Genomic DNA, 16,415 nt, shown 5'->3' with positions numbered 1-16,415 from the left:
GGCTTCCCGCTGCCTTTTCCCTCCATTAACTCCCTCCACGGATCCTGCTCGTGGCCCAAAGGGCACCCCACGCGGCGCCCACCCCAGCTCCATGCCCCCTGCCCTGGCTCTGTGCGGGAGGAGGAGGAGGATGAAGAGAGTGTGGCACTCGCCCTGCTGCTTCAAGCGCTGGCAGTGGGCACCTGGGGACAGATGCCACCAATGGGGCATCTGAATGACAGATGCCACCGATGGGGGACTGGCACCGATGCTACCACGCAAAGCAGTTGCTTGGACTCAGCACAACACAGGGCGCGGACACTGGCATGGCAGGGGGAGCCGGCAGGCCCCAGGGCGAAGGGCACAGCAGGCAGCACAGGCAGGGCTGGAAGAGCCAGGATGGAGCAGGGCAATAAACACGGTGGCAGGCGAGACGCCAGGGCCACGGCATCACCCCGACACAGGGTGCGGTGCCCCGGCTCCCCGCGTCAGGCTGCGGGGCTCAATCAGCAGCACAGTCCCTCCCCAGCTCCGGCAGTCCTAGGTGTCCAGAAACATGGATAGAGAAGAGTGGTGCATGGGTAAACTGAGGCATGGCCCCGCACAGCACCCTGCGTGTCCGGATCAGGCAGCCAGGCAAGAAGGGCCAAGGTCAGTGCCACCAGCCACGGCCCTGCACACCCCTGTGCCCTGCCAGCCATGGAAAATGACCCCAAGGGTCTCTGTGCCAATGTGGGGTGCAGAGACTGAACGCCTTGGACAACACCGGACCCTGAGCCTGTAGCACTCAGTGGGTCTCATCCCCCAGATGGATCCCCAGCTCCAGGGCCACCTCCATCTTCCACACTGTGGGATCCCCCAAGTCCACCACACCACAGGGTGAAGCTCAGGGTGATCTCTGTCCCCCACATGATGGGGTACCTCAACTCCATGGCAACATCCACTCCTCACACAATAGGATCCTCCAAGCCAAAGGTGACCTCCATCCCTCCCAGCACGGGGTCCTCAGCCTTAGGGTAACCTACATTCCCCAAACAACAGTGTCTCCTCAAGCCCAGGGTGACTGCCACCCCCTATGTCATGGGGTCCCCCAACTCTGGGGTGACCTCAGTCCCCCACAGGATCGGGTCACCCAGCTCCAGGGCGATCTCCATCCCCCACATCACAGAGACCCCCAACCCTAGGCAACCTCTGTCCTACACACCACAGGGTCTCTTAACCCAGGGTGACCTTGGTCTCCCACACCATAGGTTCCTCAGGACCCAGGGTGACCTCTGTTTCCTACACAACAGGGTCCCCCAACTCCAGAGTGACCTCCATCCCCCACACCATGGGTACCCCCAAACCCAAAGCGACCTCTGCCCTTTATACCATGGTGTCACCCAGCTCCAGAGTGACCTCCATTCCCCAAACAACAGTGTCCCCGAATCCCCGGGCAACCTTCACCCCTATACCATGGGGTTCCCCAACCCCAGGGTGACCTCCATCCCCCACTCCATGGTCTCTTTCCAGTGCAGGGTGACCTCTGTCCCCCAAGCCACAGGGTCCCCAAACCCCAGGGTGACTTCCATCCCCCACACCGGACCCCCCAACAGAGGGGCTGGGGGGGAATCTGCGGGTGGCAGGGTCACACCAAGCCCATCCCACCCCTCCAGCACTACCCCCACCCGTGGGAGGGTCCCCCTTTCCCCCCCTCCCTACGGCGCTGCTGGGGGGGTATCGCGGCGGGCGGGGGTCACTCACCCGCGGGCCGCGCCGTCCAGCGGGGGCTGCGCTCCTCCATGGGCAGCGGCGGAAGGAGCGGAGCCGAGCCGTGCCGAGCCGAGCCGTGCCGAGCCTTCCCCGCCGCTTCCTGCTTCCCTCGGCGCCCGCCCGCCGCCCCGGGAGCCGCACGGCTGGAGCGTGACTCACCGGGGGCCGGGCCGGGCAGGGCAGGGCGGCGGGGGCGGGCGCGGCGGGCACGGCGAGAGAGGCACCGGGGGGTCCCCGAACAGGGATGCTGGGCACGGAGGGACACCCCCCTCGCACACTCTCGGGACCACCCCTCGGGACCACCCCCCAGTGCAGCGGGGATGGGGGATCCCCCGTGGGGAGGGGGGAGCTCGAGGGGGGTTCCCCTCCCTCCTCAGCATCCCAAGAATTAGGGTGATGGAAGGTAACAGCCCTGACCCCAGAGCACAGGTGTCCCCCTCCCAGAATGCAGAGATAAAGGGGGGTAAGAGGTTTGGGGTGGCATCCTGCCCTCTGACCCCCCACCCCAAAATTGCTTTGAACTCCAAACAGGCTCTGGGACACACCCCAGATCTCAGCGGTGCCAGCCCAGCCCATCACCCAGCACTCAGGGTGGTCCTGAGTCCAGACCCGGTGGAGATAAGGGGTGTTCCCACAGCAGCCCCCTCAGTGTGGCCCAGTGCCCTGTTCATCCCCTGCCCTGGGTGCAGGAGCAGGGTCAGCACTGTTCCCCTGAGGTGGGGAAGGTGGTGGTCACCCCTGTGCCATCCCACCATCACCCTGAGAGCTCTGCCTGCACCTGGGCTTGGGGGCACCAGTGACAAGAGCAGGGTGGGGCTCAGCCCACTCACACATGGAGGAAGTTGCCCATCATTCACCAGCCACAGGTCGGCTCCACGAGCCAGACAGGCTTGGCTGGCTCGGATAGGCTGGACCCCCACCTTCCCTGGGCAGGAGGGAGGCATCGGCAAGGAGTCTCATCCTGACACTGCCAGCTGTGAACTGGCATCTCCACGGGAGGAAACGCAGACCACAGCAGGGACACCCAGCCATCCCCCAACAAACTGCCACACCACTAGCACACCCACCCAAATCCCTTCCCGGTTCACCTTCACCTCTTCGCCCCCTCCATCCTCCTCCTCTTCCTCCAACAGGCCCCACGCTGGTGCTGCCGCAGCGCTGGTACTGCCTGACACCCCCCCCCAGTCCTCCTTGTACTTTTCCCCCCCTCTCTGTCTCCCTTTTCCCGTTCTATTTTAAATTTTTATTGCATTCTTTTTAAAGAATACAGAGGAACAAATGCCCTTATCAGCAATTCTCACAAGGTATAAAGAGCCGCTTTTATCTCCTGCCTTTACTAATCTAGAGCGAGCCAATGCCTGTTAATTTTTTAATTTTCCTAGTGAATGCATTTGTGGTTTCGTCAGCATCCATCCGGACACGCACGCAGGATCCCCTCCGCATTCCAGTCCAGACACCCCGGCACAGGATTGCCACCATGCTGGCAGAGCAGTGGCTCATGGTTTGGCAACCACCAAGGGGTTCTGTGCACCGGGAAGTCCTGTGTGTCACACGAGGCTCACCAGGACACCCTGGGATGTGTCACCACCCCCAAGACATGGTGGTGCTCTCCGACATGCCAGCCCGACTACGCCTGGCCACAGGGAATGCTGACAGAGTAGGTTAGGTCTCCGTCCTTGGCGTAGGGATGCATTCCATGCCAAGCCATCCAACTGTCCCTGTCACCCGCTCTGGCCAAGGTCCCCGTGGGGGCACAGGGGAGGTTTGCCCCTGTGTTTCCCCCCCCCGGAAGGGATGCAGGCTGCCTGGACGCCGGGGTGGGAGCGCGGCAGCCGGCCGCAGTGCACAGATGAGATGTGGCAGGCGTGTAACAAGCCATTAGTCACTGTCACCTTTGCCCAGCAGCCACTGGCAGGGTAATAAATCCCGGGCTGACTCCAGCGGGCCCGTTCCAGGCCACAGCTCCCAGCTTGTGTCCACGCCACTGCTGGCTGGGCTGTGAGCAGCTTGTAAATGCATCCCGACCCCCCCGGGGACACAGCAACTTGCAGGATCCCAAACTAGGGCTGAAATCACTATGGGGCTGATTGATGGATGACATGGGCCACCACCTTCCTGGGAAGTGGTGGGGTGGGTCACAAACGCCCCCACCAAGCAGTCCCCTGACCCCCAGGCTGCGACCCCTCCAACTCCCTGCCCACCCCGGCTTCCCGCCCGCTGCACCTTGCGGTTCCCAACTCTTCCCAGCCCAATACCAGGAACCGGCATCGGCGGTTGTTACCAGATCAAAGGAGCCTGGCGTGGCACAGCACAACACGGCACGGCGCGCCCGCCGGGAAGGGCTGGCAAACAAGCTGGTCCAGGGAGGCGGCAGGCGGGAAGCACGCATGATACCTCTCCTAAAAATGCTGCTGCTCCTGACGGACAGGGCGGCCAAGTCCCAGGAGCCGTGGCCCATCCCAGCCCCGGGGCCCCCCCAACTCCCCAGCACATCCAGCCCAACGCCATGGCTCTCCCTGGCGCCCACGGCCTGACTCATGGCCCCAAGGACAGTAGGCAAGGCCTGCGGTGCCATGGGGTCACCTTTCTGGTGGGGCTGTGGGTTTTGGATACCTATCCCAAGCCTCTGGGTGTGAGCCAGGAGACCCAAGCGGCACGTTGGAATTCAGTGTACTCCACGGTGGGACAGGGGACAGCCCTTGGCCATGGCAGCCTTGTACCCCCCTGGTATCACCCAACATCACCTACTTGTGGCTCCAGCGTCCGCGCCTTCCACATCCAAAGCCGTCCGCTGGCCGATGTCCGGGGCAGCGCTGCCCGTCCCCGGGCTCTCCCCAGCGACGACTGCCCGGGGCTCGCCGGCCACAGGCTTGGTGGTGACTGTCTCCAGGGACAAAGAGGACGCCTGGAAGAGAAGGAGGACAGAGACTCAGCGCCTTTCCCTTCCCCGGTCAGAGCACCGCCGTGCGGGGTGGGGGGCACCGGGTGGGGGGGGTTTGGGGCACACAGACACAAGATGCTTTTGTTTTCCTGCCGGCCGGTGCACGTGGCCGGCGCGGGAGCCGCACGCCAGCCCGCGCCGCGGGGCTACAGCTGGATCCGGCCGATGGCTCCCAGCGCAGCCAGACAAGAAAGGCTGGAGGGGGGGTGAGGACATGAATCAAAGCGGCGTCCCCTCGCCCGCCGGCAGCAGCTGGCCGGTTAGGCAGCTCCTGATTACTCAACTGGGCAGTGTTTACTCGAGATCAACAACCCCTCATCGCCTTCCCTGCCAGGCGGGTGAGGAAAATGTGCTGCTGGGATGGGGACAGCATTCCCGCTGCCCTCCTTGGTCCCCTCCCTGACCCCTGGTGCTGCTGTGGCCCCAGGTTTGCTGTAGCTGTCACCCTCCTGTGTCAGGCATGTCCAGGCACAGAGCTTGGGCTGTCACCACTCCTCTTTAGCTCTAATAAAGCAACATCCAGCGACACCACGCACATCCCAGCACTGCCATGCCACTCTGGGATAGACACATGGATCACTCCGATCAAAGTCTGAACAGGTCCCCGGGATGCTGTGCTCACCCCGGGCACGGCAGGATGCGGGTGACCTCCCTCCTGCCACAGGTGGCATCCATAGGGGACACTGTGCTCCTGATTTTGGGACACTAGGGCCATGGCTGCAGCACCGTGAGGATTTGATGTTGATCCCATTTTTCCTGGGATTACTCCCACAAATGCGGAGAACTGAAGTGCAACGCTTGTTTTGCTGGGAAGCCCTCAGACTCAGTGAGCCACGCACACGAGCGGACATATAAATTTACCATTTGCTTCCTGGAAAGGTTTAATTTATGGAATCCATATGGCAGCGCCGCACAACCGCAAGAGCTTGGCACATCCTGTGAGTCCTCAAGTGCCACCACGTACCAGCTCCAACTGGCGGGGTGCCACCGGCTGCCCTGGTAATGGTGGGATGCTCTTCTCTTTTGCAATGATTAACAGAAGATGACTTTCACAGCGGGCAGGGGACAAGCCCAGGGATCAGTCCCCATCCCTGAACGTGTGGGATCTGTGGAGGTGGCAAGGATGTCTCAGGTGGGATGCCGTGCCACCTCTCCTCCTCATGGGGCAATGCCACCGGCAGCAGCAGGCAGCAATCCCCAACCTGTGGGCATGGGAAAGGGCTGGGGTGCACTTTGATACCCGGAGCAACTAATCATTAATTAGCATTAATCACTCCCTGTCATGTGTCACAGCAGCATTGGGCAAGACATGGCTGGGAAGCGCTGGGCTGGGGTTGTGGTGGGGAAGACAGATCTTAGCGGCTGGGCCAAGACTGGCACTTTCCTTTTTCTCCCTGGGGACCTTCAGCAGCCCCCCAGGCCCCCACCTACATCCTAATCCACCCACCAACCCCACAGCAATGGCAGCCTCCACCCCCTCTATTTTCCTGCCAAGAGATGCTGAGATGCAAAAGCACAGGAGATGGGTCCCACCTGCCCAAGGGGCAGCCAGAATCCGTCTCCCTCTCACCACCCCTGTCCCCTGGGACCCCCCAGGCTCCAGCATGGAGCACCGGCTGCCTCCTTGCTTCAACTTCACCCGGCGCTATCTGTCAGCAAATCATCCCCGGTTACACAGATAAGGAATAATTGATGCAAAGGAGCCATCTGTTTGCGAACACGGAATATCTGCTCAATTAGGAGGGATCTGTCCACCCAGATAAAGCATGGCGGCAGCCCCTTGGAGGGGGGGGCCTTCCTCCCCAGCCACGTCCTCAAAGACTCACCCCCAATTAGGGGTGAGCGGGTTGATTGGGGTGTTAATTTGCTAAGCAGCACCCTTAGGTGCTCGGCAAGAGGTTGGGAGGGAAGGGTGCTCTGCCACCACATGTCGAAATTTGAGGGGAGGGCTGGTAGTTCCCCCAACGTGTCCCCCTGTGGTGATGCTCAGCTTGTCCTGGATGTGGGAGATGCTTATCCTGCATCTTCCCAGGGATGGAGAGAGGGAACCAGCATCTGTGCCTGTTGAATAGTGCTGAGCTGAGGTCGGCCTGCTCATGACATGCATGAAGGGAGCTTGCAGATGGACAGAAGGACTGAAGAATGACCCTGAAACAGCTCAGAGGACATCCATGGCGGGGGTCAGGGACACAGGGCACAGCCCCAGGCAGCATCCAGGTCAAGGGTAGGTGTGCAGTGAGGTGACATCAATGTGACATCGTTATATGATGTTATTAACACAGGAAAAATTGAGCTGGCATGCAGGGCTGCAAGCCAGGGGAGATGGGCACAGATAGCAGGGCAGCTCCACAAGTGACAGAACCATAGAGAAAAGGCACCAACCAGAGGTGGCAGGGACAACTCCACAGCATGACACTCCTCAACCCACCCCTGTGTGGCCTCTGTCCCCATCTATCCCAGCAGGTCCTCAGTATGAAGGTCACGGAGAGCTCAAGAGGGGTCAAAACACAGCTGGTGACCTCAAGGAAGAGGCATAGAGAACCACTGACAGACCTCATGTCACCTGTGTCCCCCACCATCAGCATGGTGTCTCCCAGGCCCTCAGCTTGGTGTCTCGGGCAGGCAGCCAGGGTACATGATGGCACCAAGGGCAGGGAAAGGTGTCCCATGTCTGGTGTCCTCACACCTATCCCTCCTCAACAAGGGCACATTCCTTCTGCTCCCAGCAGACTAAATAGCTGCTGGGGCACTCAGCCTCCCCCAGCTTTGGGATGGCAGTAATGGAGCAGGAAAGCAAAAGGTGAGGGATCCGGCACACAGGAGACCATGCCAAGGCATTTCCTGTGCCTTCAGGACACCCGAAAATGCGGCTTCCCCATTCCACCTCCCCTGTGCCTCGCCTGCTGCCAGGACGGGCTGCAGCGTGCACAGCAGCAACGCCGCCCACGGGAAATGCCTCCCACGGGAACACCCACCGCCCACGGGAATGCCGCGGGCACGGCAAAGCCCCCGCTGCATCGCCCCAACCTCCACCCGCCCAGGTGGCAGCACCTCGGAAAACCCCCACACTTCCAGCAGCCAGAGCACCGGGGGTGGATGCAATCCTGGCACTTTCGGCTCTTGGCTGGCATCACCCCGGCAGGGCGGCGGGCACGGAGCCCGGCGAGCACCGGCACAGCTGCACCGGCAGTGGGGTTTGGCACAACCTGTGTGCCAGCTCCCGCGAACGAGCAAGGCATGAGGTGAGGAGGATGCTCGGCACAGAGGGGCTGTATCCTGCACTTCCCGGGATGCAGGCTTGGTGGGGGCAAACCCCCGCCATCTCCCATCTTCCCTCAGGCCTGTGAGGCAGCGCTCAGGATAAAAGGTGGTTTTGGAATGTTGAGGGCTGTGGGAGTGGGCTTCCCCTGGCTCCCTTTGTCAGTGAGGCCCTGGAGACCCCGGCTCCCGCCGGGGCTTTATCACAGTCACGGCGGGCACAGCCCCTGCCGTGTGTTCCCCCAGACGGTTCCAGCTGCTATTCCCTCCAGGAAGCCTTTGCCCTCCTCATCCTCATCCCAGATGCCTGAAAACAGGGTTTTCCCACAAAAGCAGGCTGGGGTCTCCCTGGAGAGCTGGGGTCCCTGCTGGTGGCACGGCTTTGCCCCAGTGGGCATCCACAGGAGGGGTGGTGGCTGGATCCGCGCATCCCCACCGTGTTTAAAGTTTCTCAGCTGTGTTTGCTGGTGGAAAGTTGGAACCTGCAATTACAGCTGTGCTAACCCCTCATTAAAACGGGGAGGGGGGAGAAAAAATGGGAAAGAAACAAAAGGCTCCAGAGCGAGACACGGTGCCGTTAACCCTTCCCAAGACTGGGATGTGAACCCCCCAGGAAATTAATGGAGCCGGATGGATGGGTCGTGGTGGTGGCAGGTGACACTGTGTGCTGGGGATCAGCCCATGAGCATCACTGCCCACTCGGATGCCTGCTCTGTGTCCCGGTGCAGCGGCAATGCTGGCTGTGCCGCGGCGCCCGCGTGGGCACGGCTGCGGCTGTGCCGGAGCCGTTTGTCACGGCGGGGCTGCGGTTCCTGCTCGCTCTCCAGCAGCGACACCGTGACGCCTGCTCCAGGAGCCCACACAATATGTTCGCACTCATCTCGCAGCTGCCCCCAGACAGCCCGAGGTGCCGCGCTCTTCCCCGGCGCGGGGGCTGGTGTGTGCCGGCAGAGCCGCGACGTGCCGGCGAGCCCAGGCGGGAACCAGCAGGGATGGAAGGGGCTGGAGACTGTGGTCAGGCTGGATGCCACACAGGGAGACAATGCCAGAAACAGCACCGGCATGGGCAAGGGATGAACCAGTGGCCCCCCCATGCCTGAGCACCCTGACCCAGGGGCCAGGTTGTGCCACCAGGCAGGGAAAGGCCTGACCATGACCCCCATGTCACAGCCCACCCTTCACTGACCAGTGAAGCACCACACTGGGAGTACCTGGAGGGAAGAACATCCCCCTTGGGGACCCCACTCCCAGCAAGGGTCTGACCCTGTACCCACTGGAGCACAACCACAGCCACCCCCGCCCCACTCCCCCATCCCTGGGGAGCAGCAGATCCCCGTGTCACCCTCCAGCCCCCCCCGGCGACACCACCTCAGCGCCACGGCCGCAGTGGCTCTGACAGCAGCTAACGAGCTGCAGGCAGCAATTTGGGTTATATATAGCCCCAAAGTGACTGCATCTAATTGCTCCAGCACGCACCGGCCCCGCCGCGGGGTCCGGGTGCCAGGCGTAGGGGAACGGGGTAGGCGGCACGCACTCAGCCCCCTCCCTCGGTTGTCACCCCGTGTGACCCTCCAGGGACCCTGAGGCCGGCGGGGCGTGAGCATCACCCCATCCACACCAGCCCCAGGGAGCTGGGCTGTTCCCAGCGGCTTTGTGCCGGGCCATAAGCGGCTTTGGCTAAAGCCGCCGTCCCAGCCCGTCCCAGCCAGGGACCCTACCTAAGGAGCTTTTGTCCCCTCTCATTAAGGGGTTTCGGCCAGGGGGCCATGGGGTGCAGCACCCAGCACCCCCTCTCCGCAACCTGCGGGTTCCAGTCAGCTGCTCCGGCAGCCCTGGGAGGGAGGGATGGAGGGAGGGAGGGAGGTGGTCCCTTTGTGGCAGCCCCCATCCCCTCGCAGCAGCTGCCAGGCGAGGCGGCGGGCGCGCAGATGCGGCCGGGGGGGCGGTGTGTGTAGGGGGGTCCCCCGCAGCGGCTCCCCACGCCGGTGGGGCGAACGGCGGCCCCCGCGTGCAGCCGCCGGCGGGGAGGGGAGCCGGAGCCGAAATTGTTTGCCAGCTTCCTCGAGACGGCACAATGGAGGGCGCGCAGGCGGATCCAGGGTCAGGGGTGAGAGCAGCAATAAGTGGTTTATGCCTTTTGTGAAGAGGCTGAACTGACAGCTCGCTGGATTAACAAAGACGTCCTCTGTTCCCGGGCAGGTCATGTGGAAAGCGCTGCGCCGACCCCTGTCACTTCTTTTTTTTGCAAGAACAGACATTTGTTCGCCAGCGAACAGGGAGGTGATGGAGGGGGAGGCGGGGGGCACGCAGCCGCTCGCTCCTGGCTTTTCCTCGAGCTCCTCTGGGGCTCTGGGCATGGGGATCAGCGACTGCTCACTGTTTCAACAGCCCTGGCCATGCCGTGTCACCTCCCATGCCTCAGTTTCCCCAGGCTGTGGGATGAGCCACGGCTGCTGGCAATGCACAAGGCATCAGGGATGCCAAGACCTGATGCTGAGCCCCACATCACCTCACTTCCACAATGAGAGCGCCCCACGCTCACCCCTCATCACCCCAGAGCCAGGCTGGCTGGGCATGATGGGACCTGCTCTCTGCTCAGTGCTGGAGCAATCTCTGTCCCATCATGGGGACACACAGCTCTAGTTTATGTCTGCCAGGTTGGGGAATGTTCCCTCCATCCTGCTTTCAAAGCAGAGAAACTGAGGCAGGGTCCAGGATGTGAGCATCCCTGCCATGCACGAACAGCAGGGCTGGCAGCAGCACTGCCACTCCTGGTCCTGGTCCTGGACCTGCAGGGAACAATCAGCCTTTTCAAATCTGCACAGATTTCCTCAAGGCTGTGCAGCACAGAGCCTTCACCTTCATCATTAGACTCCAGAGTTAACAGCTGAAATAGGGCCATTCACACTGAGACAAACTACCCTGACCAGAGCAGTGACTCCCTGGCCTTGGAAGTCCCTGCAGCTCCCACCTCTGCCTGCCACCACTCCACAGCCCTGGCTCCAGGTCCCCCCATGACCACAGAGCCCCATACCAAGAGGGGAGGGATGCAGCTTGCTGCCTGCCACCCAAATCCTGCCGAGATCCCACAGGACATGCTGTGCTCAGCCAAGCCCCTCCTCCATGTCCCACACTCCCCATCCCCATCTCAGGGACACCACAGCCCGGCATGGCACTCAGCTCACCCACCTCCAGCTCCAGAGCTGCCGGGCAGTCTGCAGCGAATGTCCCCTCCTCATCACCCTAAATACCTGCCCTGAGGAGAGGCAGCTGCCCCAAGGGGCTTTTCACTCTGGAAAATCCCACCCACCCCACAGCGGCTCATGTTTTCAGGATGTTCCCATTCGCGACAATCCCCGCGGCACACCCAGGAGTAAACTGAGGCAGGCAGGAGCACCCAGGGGGGTGCAAGGCTCTGCCAAGCTCACCATGCTGGGAGAGGGGACACGGTTGGGGGTCCCCATCCAGCTCGGGGGGTGGCACACCACAGCAATCCCCAAGGTCCCAGCGAGGGCCACACGCCGGCTGGGCAATCGGCTTGCGACGCGGCGGCATTAAAGCCTCAATCCGTGTCCCTCAATCCACCGTGTCCCCCTTCTCCATCCCGCGGGCAGCTTAGCGCCCGTTCCCGGCTCCCGCCTGCCATCTAAAGACGGACTTACCGCCAGGTCTGGCGCTGCGTTAAGCCGCAGATTAAGCGTGAACCATCTGCAAGGGGAAACTTTAATGCAGGATAATACCTGCCGCACACACTGCGCCGTGTCGCCGCGCGCCCCGGGCACGCCGGGCAGGTGGGCACAGAGCACCACGGCGGCATCGGGTCCCAGAGCGGCACCACATCCCTCTGTGGGGATTTTGAGGGCTCTGAACATGCAAGCAATGATGTTCCCATCCTTCTGGATGTCCTCATCCTCTCCCCACTGTCCCCTCCTGGCGCAGCCCCGCAAGGACCCACATCTGGGAGCTGCACACCAGCCCGCCCCCCTCCCCACCAGCCTGTGTCCCCCACTAAGGCTGCCACCTCCAGGCAGGGGACAGCCTGGGTCCAGCCATCGTCCCACCTGGTTAATTACTTGAAGTGATTAAAGTCTCTTCATCAGGGCAGCAGATTAGACCCTGCAGCTGGGAGCCGTCTTCCCCCACATCCCTACTGCCCCAGGGGACAACACAGGGGGTCATGCCCTGTCCCCATTTTTAGAAACAAATCCCACTTCTCCAGCCCCACAAAGGTGACACAGGTGCCCTCTGCTCCCCCAGCTCAGCAAAGTCCCCAGGGGTGTCCAGACCAGCAGCATCACCCGGGTGCAGTTGAGAGGATATCCCTAATGACGGTGGGGACAGAGATGGGCTGAGTGTCATGCAGCCAGGAGGGACACTCAGCAGGGAGGAGGGATTTTCTAGAGGGGCAGTGGACCCTGAAGGTGGGTGGGGGAGGACAAGACACCCTCCTGCTGACTCAGCATCCTGATGAATTACACAGGATCACAGGTCCCTGCTCAGGTCAGAGAGGAAAGGAGCTAGGGAGGCTTTCTGCTGCCGAGCCTGCTCCTGCTGGAGAATTTACAGCCAGGATTCACGAGGGGCTGAGTAATTAGCATCAGGATGCTGAATCAGCACCCAGCCACCAGAACCAAAGGGATGGAGCCTGAGGGGCCTGTAGGACCGATAGTGGCCCCCCCAGGATGGATAGGGGGTCAATGGGTGATTCAGCAGTGTCTGCCAGTGGAGATTCTTCCTTATGGTTTGGGGCACTCAGGGAAAGATGGCTAGCTCAGCATCCCATCCCAATCTGCTGCTCCAGGACCAGATCCAGCACCTCCAAGTGGAGATATCATTTTAGGAACACCCCTGGATGTCTGGTAGAAGCCTCCCATCCTGCTTGCCTAAAGATAAACATCGCTCTGGTCCTCCCTGCACAGCCTGGATGCTGCATCCCAGGATGCTCAAGCCCTGAGATGCCCGAGCATCCACCCAGCTCTGCCCGGGCAGCCCTCTGGCCTTCACGGCTGCCATCAATTTACTGAGGTCGGGAATAGCAGGGCTGGCTCCCCAGCAGATCCAGCCCCTGCTCCACAGCTGATTACAGCCATTTCCCTGCCCGTGCCCCCTCCCCGCTGTCTGCCTCCTGCCTCCGTCTGCTGCCTGGTTTTATGAGGGCCATTTCCAAGAGGTCGCTGGAAATAGATTTTTATCACCTCGTGATAAATATCGTTTATGGTGACATTACTGCTCCGAGAAGCCGTGCAGGGGAGAGGAGGGAGGAGAGGCAGGCAGGCAGACGCCCGCTGACAGCCCCCAGCTCCACAGGGCACCGGCTGGGCCCCTTCTCATCTCTGTCCCGTTCCTGGAGGTTCAGGCAGCGCCAAGCCCCAACACCATCCATCTACGCAGGCGGCACGAACAGAGGGAGCTGCATCATTAGCCCCGCACGCCATTAAGCACTTAAAAAGCCATAGGCATAAGCCGCGCCATTAGCTGGCAAGCGAGCTGGGAGGGGAGGGATGCACAGAACTGAGCGAGGACCACGGGATGTCACCACCCCAGAGATGCTCTGGGCCCCCCCAGAGCTCCAGTTAGTCCAGGAAGTGGGGGTAGAACAGCCCCCTCCTGCACACAGCTCCGAGGTGGAAATCCAGGTGCTTTCAGAGCTGACACATCACTTCTACAGGGGTGACGCCGCTGGGCACCTTTCCAGAGGGACTTTTTGGCAGGGCAGGGAGAACCGGCTCCCTGTTCATCCCCTCTGAGCCTGCTCTGGAAAGGTTCTGCTTTGGGGATGGAGCTGGTGCAGAGACCTGGGAGGAAAAAAGCCACCGCTGAGCTGAGAACTGCAAACTCATGACAGCTGTGACCCCGGGTGTTGCAACCCTGTGCCGAGCTGTTCCAGTGGCCCAGGGGAGCAGGGGTCCTGCCCCGGCCGAGCCCGCAGGCAGGATGGCTGCCAAGCCATGCCCACAGGCAGCTGCCTCTGGAAAAGGGCACGGCAGCAGGCAGGAGGCCAAGGCCAACCCGCTCTCCGTGCCAGCCCCGCCACACACAGCGCCGGGCACCGGCCACCCCTGGGGGGAACAATTGCCCTGTTCACCAGCGCCAAGGTGGGGGGGTGTCACCTGCGGGGACAGAGCCACGGTCCCCCGGGGTGCCAGAGCTGGGGAGCAGCACAGCAGCAAAACTGCACACCCAGCAAAGAGCAGCCCTCTCCTGAGGGCAGAGCACGGCACTGCCAGCCCACGCCAAGAATCCTGTTTGCTTCCCCAGTCCTGGCACTGGATCTCTCAGGCAAGCCGCCTCCTGCCCTGCTGCCTCAGTTTCCCCAGCTGGCAGGGTTGGTAGGGCACGGGCACAGGGTGGGCAGCCATGGGGGGGCCCAGCATCATATTTTGGCTCCTTCTTTTGACATGCAGCACAAACCCGCTGTGACACAGAGCCGTGGTTACTCGCCTGGCAAGAGCCCCGCGGTGTGGGGCCGGGAAGGAGGGAGCAGCAGGGCTTTGTATGGGGACAGGCACAGAGAGACAGCAGCAGCAGCAGCCACCTGCCACAAACAACCATGGTGCCATGACCCCTCCTCAGCTCTCCACACCTGGCAGGAAGAAAACAACCCCAAAAAGGGCCAGCCCGGTCACCCTGATGGCACAGGGGGCTGCACAGGGACAGCCACGAGCAAAGTCATGGGGTGCTGGTGGAGTGGTGTCCACCCTGTCTGCCTCTCTGCAGCAGGGGTGTCACTTCACCGGCAGAGAGCCCAGGATGCATGGCACAGCACTATGCATGTGGAGCCAGCTGCCTCCTGTGCCCACAAAAGGAGGTTTGTTCACCTGGCGAGGGGCTTGGTGGCCCCAGGTCCAGCTCCTGCCCCCACCTCATGGCTCCTGGCATGAAGGAGCCAGCACGCCCTGGCAGGGCCACCTCACCAGCGGTCAGGGTGACCTTACATGTCGCTGACAGGGCTCTCCAAGCCCAGTGCTTGGCCCGGAACACGGATCCTGTGGCCCAAGCAGGCCGGCGACTTGGCACCCACCCTGCCCACAACTCCCACCATGTGGGAGGGTGGACGCTCTCCTCCCCAGTAGGGACGGGGCAACAGCTGCAGGAGGTGCAGACAGATGGACAGACAGTACAAGCACGGACCCCTGTACACTGCCCAAGCCCTGGGGTGGAGGTTTTGGCATCCCCTGCCCACAGCAGGACTGACAAAGCCCAGGTGGGCAACCCCACAGGGACTCCCAGGGTCCTCCAGCCACCAGCATCCTTCACAGGGGATGAATCACTCACAGGTGGAGCCTTGTGCTGCCAGTGGCCAAGTGTCCCAAATTCTTTGCCCCCTCCCAACCACCACTGCCTCCTGGGAGCCAGACCTGAACCCCCCAGGGGTGAGCTGCATGTGCTGCAGCCCCTGGCTTCGGATGCCCACCCTGTGCAATCCCCTAGAGCCGCATATGGGCTTGCTGGGGTGCAGAAAAAACATTTTACTACTTTAAAAAAAAAAACATATAACAAACTGGAAGCATAGAAGAAACCTGGCAGCACCTCACAAAGTTTGCAGCAAGTTTCACAGAGCCCCCCAAGTACCCGCTGCAGGTCCAGATGCCACAGGAGGCCCCCCATTGCACTCCCCTCAATGTCCCCACACCCACCCACAGCAGGGGCACCCCCCGACTGCCCCCCAACTCAGCAAAGCTGGGGGGTCACACACAACAAGTCGAGGTGGAGGGGTGTTACAGGGCTATATCTCTGGGGTTGCACACACCCCACCAATGAGGACCCCCTCAAAGCTGGGGGCAGTGCCCACCTGAGGATGAAGGGGGGGCAGGAGGGGGGTTATGAGGTGGGAGTACAGGCAAGGGTTGGGGTACAAGCAGAGGGGATACAGACAGGGGTGGGGGAGGTACAGATGGGGGGCACAGGGGTACAGCCAGGGGGTGGGGTAGAGGCAGTGGGTGGGGGGTGCAAGGAGGGTGGGATGGTACAGGAGGGGGTGGGGACATGCAGGCAGGGGATAGGGGGCTACAGCCAGGGGGTGTACAGGGAGATGATGAGGGGTACAGCCAGGGATAGGGGGGTAGAGGCAGAGGTGGGGGATACAGGCAGGGCATGGGGGATACAGACAGGGGATGGAAGGGTACGGGCAGGGGGTGCACAGGGAGAAGATGGAGCGGGGGGGGCGGTACAGCCAGGGGGTGGTGGGTACAGGTAAGGGCGGGGGGCACAGTCCGAGGGGAGGGCACGGGCAGCTGCCTGCCCTGCACGTACCTGCGCTGCGTGGCGCGGTGCGGGGCGCGGGCGGTGCAGGGCGCGGGCGGCGCGGTGACCCCGGCGGCAGCAGCAGGAGGAGGCAGCGCCGCGCACACGCACACGCGCGATCACATCCCGAGCCGCCGGCGAGAGGCGGGAGGGGGACACACACTGCTGGGGGTGGGGGCGGAGGGAGCTGTGTGATGGGGTGGGGGGTGGGGGTCAGGAAATTAATAACCGAGAAAAGGCA

The 16,415-nt window shown here is 62.2% G+C and overlaps 1 protein-coding gene across 1 annotated transcript in view; it reads right to left on the bottom strand.

The window, feature by feature from the left end:
• GSE1 (Gse1 coiled-coil protein) overlaps positions 1-16,415 on the bottom strand; it is a 100,842-nt gene that overhangs the window by 61,322 nt on the left and 23,105 nt on the right. Inside the window, 1 exon segment of the mRNA XM_050311699.1 lies at positions 4,480-4,636. Coding sequence (XP_050167656.1) covers positions 4,480-4,636 — 157 coding nt within the window.

The sequence above is a fragment of the Myiozetetes cayanensis genome, unplaced genomic scaffold (genome assembly GCF_022539395.1).
Source record: "Myiozetetes cayanensis isolate MyiCay16 unplaced genomic scaffold, myiCay2020 scf16, whole genome shotgun sequence".
Classification (NCBI taxonomy): domain Eukaryota; kingdom Metazoa; phylum Chordata; class Aves; order Passeriformes; family Tyrannidae; genus Myiozetetes; species Myiozetetes cayanensis.
Note: the sequence above shows the minus strand (reverse complement) of the source record. Positions and strands in the feature narration are given on the sequence as shown.